We start from the raw sequence: 9550 nt of genomic DNA on the forward strand, positions 1-9550 counted from the left end.
TCCTTGTAAACCACTGAAGGGATAAGGTTTTATTCCTAAAGTGATTTCAAGAGATTATATGTATAAACCTTCTCAATTTATACTATGAAATAAAGGTTTACATTAAATGGAGCATAAGTGAACTTTAATAATCATAACACAGTTCTAAAACGGGAAAACACGTAGTCTCTGTTATAGAAAAGTACTCACTAATGTCCATTATAATTTCGAATAATTGGTTATAAATACTACAGAACGGGTTATACCGATATTTTTAGTTACATAAACTGTAATTATGTATATATTATGTTTATACTAAAATGATTTTTATAGTTTAAGTACATTTTAATATTTCAGCGCATGCGCAAAATTACACCTAGTTCAATAGTGTTATTTAAATTCTTTTATATTGCAACCGGCATAAAAATAGATAATACACCAGGATTGGCATAAGTTCCTTTTTTAAAACTAATAACCTTTTTTCCTGATTTTATCTAAGAGGTAAATATTTTGTTTTCGCTGTTTATGGAAAACAGTGGTCAACGAACGAATGACCATCTTAAAAGAAAAAAAAATATTTCCCAATCAAGTTTCATAAATTTAAAATAAAGTTAACGAAGAAGAAACAAAAATAAAAAAATTCCCAAATGTTGTTTGGCAAATTAAAACAACTGAGAATGTGTTATTATGTGCATATTATCCTTCTAATGTTTGTCACAGGTAAGTATTATAAATATACATAAGAATATTATAAACGACATGAATATTTATGATTATTAAACTAGTCCGAAAAAGCCAAAACCATGTTATTGTAATTCAAATGTTCTAGATAATGATTCAGCAGTACTATATGAAGATCTACTTACGACTGTATTAATAAACAACAAAAAGGAGACAACGGCGATGATTATAAAATAAAACAAAAAATAATAATAACAATGTAGAAAATAAAGTAACATAAACTAAGGTTACATGAGAACAAATGATTGATAGTGAGTTGGTATGACAATAGCATTCATCTGTCGATCGACTGATTCTAATGTAGTAGTAATAAAAGTAGTACTAGCTTAGAGTGTGGAGAGCTCATGTTAATAAAAAACCACCCTGTACATTGGTTTATCTTACAATTAGTAGTTACAAAAATTAATTATGTATGCAAAAGTAAACAAAAAAATTAATTCTAGACATAATAATGTCCATGATGCCGGGCTAGAGTTCTGCGACAGCAGCAGTAGCACGGGAGGGGCGTTCCGGGCAAAAGTTGCTTACATCTAGCTTACGTCTAGTGAGAATCAGTGGGACGACGCGAGGCCGACGCCCCGGGCATCCGTGTGGCGTGAAGCCGGGGGCGCCGACCCTGCGACGTCTCTGGCCTTACCCACTTACCTCCTCGGCGGCCCGTGCGGGGAGGGGGAGGGAAACGGAACGGTTTCATCATGAATCTCGTCAATTACTAAATTCGTCGTTATGTCTAAGGACAACAACTTGAAACAATTGGAATGACCGTAAAATGACTCCAACATAATCAAATCGAGAACAGTAACTATGGTTTTTATTAATTATACTTTTAAATATTATATTTGTCTACTTATAGTTTAAGATAATTATAAAACATTTTCCAAATATGAAGGAGGTACAGTGATTTTAAAAGTTAATTTGTGTATTTGTGTACTATTTCAGTTGATTTTTTAAGGAATAATATTTCATTAAAATGAAGAAAAGGAAAAGTTGAAAGATATCAATACAAGTGTAATTTTTTTTGCTGATGTTTTTAATTTCGGATGATTTACACTTTTTTTAGTTGGATTTCTTCCTTAGTGTGTTCGATAAATAATCTNAAAAAAAATACGGTGAAAAAACTTCAAGATAACACCTTAACGAAAAGACTTCAGTAATAATTTTGTTTGCATGCATAGTCCGCTTAATATTTTTGGTCTTATCACTTAGTTTAATCAACCGTGTAGCTACAGGGTTGCAAGGATGGGTAACAAGATTACCTGACAGGACTATTGACGATGTTGTTGCCTCCTCCTCCTGCTGCACCCTGTTGGTCGGGAGCGACAGATTGGGGTGGCGGCGGACTGAAGGGTGGTCCCGTCCCCGCCGCCGCTGCTGCCGCGGCCACTGCGGCTGCGGCCGTTTGTCCAGGTGCTGGCAACAGCGCCACGGTCGCATCCTTCACTTCCTTTTGCACGTCTCCGTTCTGGGTAGGAAACCCAGCGGGCGCAGCCGCCCCAAAAGGAGCGCTCATGCCCGTCTGAACCATGTGCTGTAGCAAGAAATAAACACAATATTTTAAAAATATTGAGGCATTGGTCGCATCTTTACTGGCACTACCTTTTCATTGATGATTTCAGTCAATATTAATTTTCCTTATGGTTATATTTTCTATTCAAATTGATATTGTGGCTATTTTTTTTAATAAGACAATAAATATAAAGCATCAAAAATCTTCACCAGTTAATAACTACAACTTATTAATAAAGTAATGTCATTGTTAATGTATTAATTAGAACCATTATAAAGAGCAACTAATCGAGAATTTTTTAGTGGGCAGTTGTTTTCTTATGATATACAATATGTCGAGTAAATATATAGGTACATTGAAGGTATAATTTTTTTGCATTCGTTATAAAAGATATTTTGTTGTATTACTGTAGTGGGGTAAAGATGCGACAAAAAAATAACTGCCACATTAAGGCGCAGTTATAATGTTTATTAAATTGACAGTACATAACAAGAAACTAAGAATCGACAAAAGTTACAACAATTCAAGATACACTTTAGAATAGAATGTGATAATCACTATTTTACGAAAATTAAGTAGAGAACAATTAATTGATTGATTAGTTAATTAATCACTATTTAAAGGTATGTATAAAACGATAAAGTAGTAAATGGATATGAAGTAAAGAGAGAACAACGTAACGTCTCAGAACGAAACGTGGTATACAGTAGCTACAGCACAATCATTAAATTCTGAACCCAATTCATACTACGTCATCAGAAAAAACTTGCTTTGCTCAAGTCTTAGTATAACTTGAAAATTGCATTTATTTGGAAACGTCATGCACAAAGTCTTTGTAAATGTAAAGTAGAATTTTCGGTTTTAAAAACAAAACTTGCTGCTACTTACAGTAATAAAGAATAACAAAAATTAAAAAAAAAAACAAAATTGATTTATAAATAACGTAAGCAGTACTTTAATATTTGGGACCGTAGCCGCCAAAATGACTGACCTCTGTTGGAAAGCTTATGAGTATAGGTGCACAATGGCGAAGATCACTCATGACGGAAACAACCAAAACTGTGATACGCCATTAACCATAACAAATGTATGGGAGAAGGGTTAGACTTTTAATAATACATTGCATATGGCTTAAATTAAGCTAGAATTGTAATATTAATCTCATCCTTTGTGCTCATAATTCTGTAGATTCAGTACTCAAATTCCTAAGTTAACTGACCGTCTTTACCCTTAAACATGTCCACCAGGTTAAAAGATTGGTAATTTTCAGTTAAAAAATTCCACCAAACAGCAACTTCCTGTACATCGAAGATAAGTTTAAAGCACAATTCTATCCTTTACTTGGACTTTTTAATAGTCAGCTAATTCCAGACAAAATTCTACACAAATACACATATGATAAGTATGTAAGTTGGATTAGGTTTTTGTCATGACGGACTTCGATTTTTGTAATCCTCCATAGGCTTTCCAAACAGGTATCCAACCGTGACAGGGGTTGCCCTAAATACTAAAGTGCAGCCATGTGTGTGAACATTATCTAATTTTATATGCCTTTAATTATTTGTTTTCTGGGCATCAAAGTAATTACTGTGCATTTTTTTTTTGAAACAAATATTTTTTAATGACGTTTAGGGATGTGGTGTATATGATATAATGCAACAAGTTTTGTAAAATATTTCAATTTATTAAAATAAAAAAACTGATGCATACCTTCGATCCCCTCTCATTAAAAATAATTTCTACGTCTAGAATTGGCCCAAATTGCTGAAAAAATAAAAATTTTAAACAATTTGTACAATATAAATACATAGACAAAGCTTTTATATGACAGAAACGTCATTCTTTTTGAAATTAGTGAAGCAATAAGTACATTATTAACTTAACAGACGAGTCATTAATTAACTTAAAAGCGGATGTTCAGAAATTCTATTGTAATGATAATTGAATATTACACGTCAAAAACCTATACATATAACTTCACATATACTTTAAGAACAGGTTTACACTTCAATAATTATATTGGCGGGTGTATAGTTTACGACACCATCTCTGAAGTTGGCTCCGCAAAATGACAGAAGTTTTGTCAGTTTCTTTTAGACAGATACGGTTACAATCATAAGGCTACGGTAGAAAAAGACAACACGAGCGAAGTAAGTCAGAATGGCAATTGCCTGCTCTACTTATTATCTCTACGACCCCTACGCACTTTGACCCCTTAGGTTATGTTAGCAGCATTGCTGTATTACAATATTTGAAGTCAACTTCAAGAAGAATGTCGGTAAACTATTTTTTTACCAACATATTTGTACTTAAGTAAGAATTTTGTACAATCGAAACCATGAAAAATATTTGTTTTTACCGATGTGTTTCAGTTTTTATTATTTTGTATATTACTTCACTGTCTTAAGGCTTACCCCAAACATGGCTCTCAAATCTGGATCCCTAAATCGGAATGGAATGTTGGAGACATGTAATCGTTTAGGTTGATTTTTGGTAGGATCTTGAGCAGGGGTGCTACCCGCAGGGGTGGCTTCAGGTGTGCCTGTTGCAGTCGGAGGTGCTGCTGCCGCCTCCGAGGCCTCAGGCTGTTGTAATACTTGGGGTTGTTCACACGAATACGTCGCCGAACCCCTAAATAAAAATCATTATTCTAACTTCATCAAAACAAATTTTCTTAGTAAACTCCTTTTTCTTAAGGTATGAATGCTTCTTAATAAAAGAAAATTCAGTACTAAAAAAAAATACGGTGAAAAAACTTCAAGATAACACCTTAACGAAAAGACTTCAGTAATAATTTTGTTTGCATGCATAGTCCGCTTAATATTTTTGGTCTTATCACTTAGTTTAATCAACCGTGTAGCTACAGGGTTGCAAGGATGGGTAACAAGATTACCTGACAGGACTATTGACGATGTTGTTGCCTCCTCCTCCTGCTGCACCCTGTTGGTCGGGAGCGACAGATTGGGGTGGCGGCGGACTGAAGGGTGGTCCCGTCCCCGCCGCCGCTGCTGCCGCGGCCACTGCGGCTGCGGCCGTTTGTCCAGGTGCTGGCAACAGCGCCACGGTCGCATCCTTCACTTCCTTTTGCACGTCTCCGTTCTGGGTAGGAAACCCAGCGGGCGCAGCCGCCCCAAAAGGAGCGCTCATGCCCGTCTGAACCATGTGCTGTAGCAAGAAATAAACACAATATTTTAAAAATATTGATGATGACAGCGAAATAAATCATGATAGGAGTGGGTGGCATTTTGAAATATATTATGTACTTTATTTATAAGCATTGGGGGTAAATTTTTTTTCCTGTATAGGGAGGGTGCGGAAGAATTTGAAGTTATACCATGAGGAATTTATTTAGGTGCGTACCAAAATTATCTGAAGCAATATTTAAATTCCCAAATGGTTAAAAACAATTTTTCTTTAATGGTAATAATAATTTCCTTGCATATTTGAGTTTTTATCCTAAATTAGATAACATCATTTCTCATTTTTAAAAATTACTTATTGTATTAGTCAGTTCAATAATGTGTCCTACATGTTTTGTGTATTTACTCTAAGTGAAAACCATTAAGGTGCCATGTAATTTTTAATTGCATTAAAAGAAAAAACATTATCCGGAAATGCTTCACGGCATGTTGCCCATGATTTTAACTTCTTACACAAATTGTTTGCTTTTAATTTATTTCATTTTCCAGGATTGACCATAAGAATAAGTTGAGCGCAAAAAATAAAGGAGCAATAAATGAAACATTTAAATATTTTAAGGACCAACCACCATAAACCAGTCATAACACTAATTCATTAAAAAATAAAGGAATTGAAGCAGAAATATTGAAATTTTAATAAGGTTGTTTAACAATAAAATTACTTAATGAGAGAGAATTGGGTTTAATGAAGACAGACAGAAAATCTTCATGGTTAAAATAACAAACCATGTGGTTGACGTAAACAGTAAACTATTTATGTTTAGTATAAATTACTAGCAGAAATACTCGATTTCCCGGAGCTTTTAATACTTATTGTTAGTTTTTGTACTGGTCAAGGATTTTTTTACATATTTTCATGTAATACTTATAAAAAGAACATTACATTTTAGAAAATGCTACGTAGATTTGTGTCGATCTACTTTAGAAACACAATTGAATTATAAATGACATCAGTAATATTAAATAATTTATAACAACAATGAAAACGTTTGTTATTTTTGACGCTTTTACCCTTTTCATTTTGAAAGTGCAATTTTCCTTCAACCCATCACAATTAACAATTTAACGTAACGGTTTCTAAACGAGAAGTAATTGACGATGACATCATTTATTTAACGAATTCCTTCCCTTTGTAAATAATATACTTCACACAGACAAGTGTTTTATTTCCACATCCTCAACCAATTAGCCCCCTCTTTAGTGCACTTTTGCTCGTAACNTTCTTTTTGAAATTAGTGAAGCAATAAGTACATTATTAACTTAACAGACGAGTCATTAATTAACTTAAAAGCGGATGTTCAGAAATTCTATTGTAATGATATTTGAATATTACACGTCAAAAACCTATACATATAACTTCACATATACTTTAAGAACAGGTTTACACTTCAATAATTATATTGGCGGGTGTATAGTTTACGACACCATCTCTGAAGTTGGCTCCGCAAAATGACAGAAGTTTTGTCAGTTTCTTTTAGACAGATACGGTTACAATCATAAGGCTACGGTAGAAAAAGACAACACGAGCGAAGTAAGTCAGAATGGCAATTGCCTGCTCTACTTATTATCTCTACGACCCCTACGCACTTTGACCCCTTAGGTTATGTTAGCAGCATTGCTGTATTACAATATTTGAAGTCAACTTCAAGAAGAATGTCGGTAAACTATTTTTTTACCAACATATTTGTACTTAAGTAAGAATTTTGTACAATCGAAACCATGAAAAATATTTGTTTTTACCGATGTGTTTCAGTTTTTATTATTTTGTATATTACTTCACTGTCTTAAGGCTTACCCCAAACATGGCTCTCAAATCTGGATCCCTAAATCGGAATGGAATGTTGGAGACATGTAATCGTTTAGGTTGATTTTTGGTAGGATCTTGAGCAGGGGTGCTACCCGCAGGGGTGGCTTCAGGTGTGCCTGTTGCAGTCGGAGGTGCTGCTGCCGCCTCCGAGGCCTCAGGCTGTTGTAATACTTGGGGTTGTTCACACGAATACGTCGCCGAACCCCTAAATAAAAATCATTATTCTAACTTCATCAAAACAAATTTTCTTAGTAAACTCCTTTTTCTTAAGGTATGAATGCTTCTTAATAAAAGAAAATTCAGTACTAAAAAAAAATACGGTGAAAAAACTTCAAGATAACACCTTAACGAAAAGACTTCAGTAATAATTTTGTTTGCATGCATAGTCCGCTTAATATTTTTGGTCTTATCACTTAGTTTAATCAACCGTGTAGCTACAGGGTTGCAAGGATGGGTAACAAGATTACCTGACAGGACTATTGACGATGTTGTTGCCTCCTCCTCCTGCTGCACCCTGTTGGTCGGGAGCGACAGATTGGGGTGGCGGCGGACTGAAGGGTGGTCCCGTCCCCGCCGCCGCTGCTGCCGCGGCCACTGCGGCTGCGGCCGTTTGTCCAGGTGCTGGCAACAGCGCCACGGTCGCATCCTTCACTTCCTTTTGCACGTCTCCGTTCTGGGTAGGAAACCCAGCGGGCGCAGCCGCCCCAAAAGGAGCGCTCATGCCCGTCTGAACCATGTGCTGTAGCAAGAAATAAACACAATATTTTAAAAATATTGAGGCATTGGTCGCATCTTTACTGGCACTACCTTTTCATTGATGATTTCAGTCAATATTAATTTTCCTTATGGTTATATTTTCTATTCAAATTGATATTGTGGCTATTTTTTTTAATAAGACAATAAATATAAAGCATCAAAAATCTTCACCAGTTAATAACTACAACTTATTAATAAAGTAATGTCATTGTTAATGTATTAATTAGAACCATTATAAAGAGCAACTAATCGAGAATTTTTTAGTGGGCAGTTGTTTTCTTATGATATACAATATGTCGAGTAAATATATAGGTACATTGAAGGTATAATTTTTTTGCATTCGTTATAAAAGATATTTTGTTGTATTACTGTAGTGGGGTAAAGATGCGACAAAAAAATAACTGCCACATTAAGGCGCAGTTATAATGTTTATTAAATTGACAGTACATAACAAGAAACTAAGAATCGACAAAAGTTACAACAATTCAAGATACACTTTAGAATAGAATGTGATAATCACTATTTTACGAAAATTAAGTAGAGAACAATTAATTGATTGATTAGTTAATTAATCACTATTTAAAGGTATGTATAAAACGATAAAGTAGTAAATGGATATGAAGTAAAGAGAGAACAACGTAACGTCTCAGAACGAAACGTGGTATACAGTAGCTACAGCACAATCATTAAATTCTGAACCCAATTCATACTACGTCATCAGAAAAAACTTGCTTTGCTCAAGTCTTAGTATAACTTGAAAATTGCATTTATTTGGAAACGTCATGCACAAAGTCTTTGTAAATGTAAAGTAGAATTGAGTTACAGCTCTTTGGCTCTTGTGCTTTGTGCTGCATATCCTTGTTGTACGTACATCAGACAAAAAGTTACGATTGATGAGTATTAATAAAAAAAAACACGTGTTTTTTTTGTACGTCACCCCCAAGCTGCCGATATGTTCAATAGGGTGCAAAACGATTGTAGCTACTTCGGTAAACGGCCGCCTGAAAATTATTATTATTATTATTATTATTATTATACCTTTGACCATTTTAAAAAACTATTCCATGTAATGAAAATGTTAAATTATTTTAATAAAAAAAAAAGAATAGGCTTATGTGTAGTTATAAGGAAAAATAGGATAAAAGGGATTTACTGACAGTTGTGAGATTTTTCTTCTAGATATTTGTTATTTTCTAAAAGGGACAAAAAATGCTCCAATTTGATCAATCAGAAATTTTTTTATAAAGTAACAAAATACAAGCAAAGAACATAAAAAATGTACAATGCATTTGTGCCTCACTTAAGATATCTTATGATATTTGCATAACTTTCACACCTCGTTACAGCTGAGACACAACCTGGGCTGACTTTGTACGTATAAACTATTTTTTATTATTACATTGTATACTATATGTACAGACTAGAGCTATCCTGTCACTCTTGGGTGTATTTACATTCATTTTTATTTAATTTTGATTTATGTCGAGTTTTTTACCTTTCCCAAATTAATAGATTTAAAAAATACAATTAATCTAAAGATATTACTGATTAATACTAACA

At 34.1% G+C, this 9550-nt stretch overlaps 2 protein-coding genes across 3 annotated transcripts; both read right to left on the reverse strand.

Annotated features, from left to right (window-relative positions):
* Positions 1–6: 6 nt before the first annotated feature.
* LOC112905948 (RNA binding protein fox-1 homolog 1-like) lies at positions 7–5416 on the reverse strand. Of its 2 annotated transcripts, XM_025979401.1 has the most exons (4): positions 5121–5416; positions 4642–4858; positions 3938–3991; positions 7–1450 (listed from the first exon to the last, which is right to left on the reverse strand). In XM_025979401.1, exons 1-4 carry the CDS (start codon positions 5387–5389, stop codon positions 1445–1447), a joined length of 546 nt encoding a protein of 181 aa, XP_025835186.1. In that variant the 5' UTR covers positions 5390–5416; the 3' UTR covers positions 7–1444. The 2 variants fall into 2 exon arrangements, with proteins under 2 accessions (XP_025835186.1, XP_025835185.1); XM_025979400.1 differs by lacking the exon at positions 7–1450 and having other exon boundaries at positions 2292–3991.
* A 1767-nt stretch (positions 5417–7183) lies between these two features.
* Positions 7184–7973, reverse strand: LOC112905947 (RNA binding protein fox-1 homolog 1-like). Its single transcript, XM_025979399.1, has 2 exons — positions 7702–7973; positions 7184–7439 (listed from the first exon to the last, which is right to left on the reverse strand). Exons 1-2 carry the CDS (start codon positions 7968–7970, stop codon positions 7199–7201), a joined length of 510 nt encoding a protein of 169 aa, XP_025835184.1. The 5' UTR covers positions 7971–7973; the 3' UTR covers positions 7184–7198.
* Positions 7974–9550: the final 1577 nt, after the last annotated feature.

The sequence above is a fragment of the Agrilus planipennis genome, unplaced genomic scaffold (assembly GCF_000699045.2).
Source record: "Agrilus planipennis isolate EAB-ADULT unplaced genomic scaffold, Apla_2.0 scaffold982, whole genome shotgun sequence".
NCBI classification, from domain to species: domain Eukaryota; kingdom Metazoa; phylum Arthropoda; class Insecta; order Coleoptera; family Buprestidae; genus Agrilus; species Agrilus planipennis.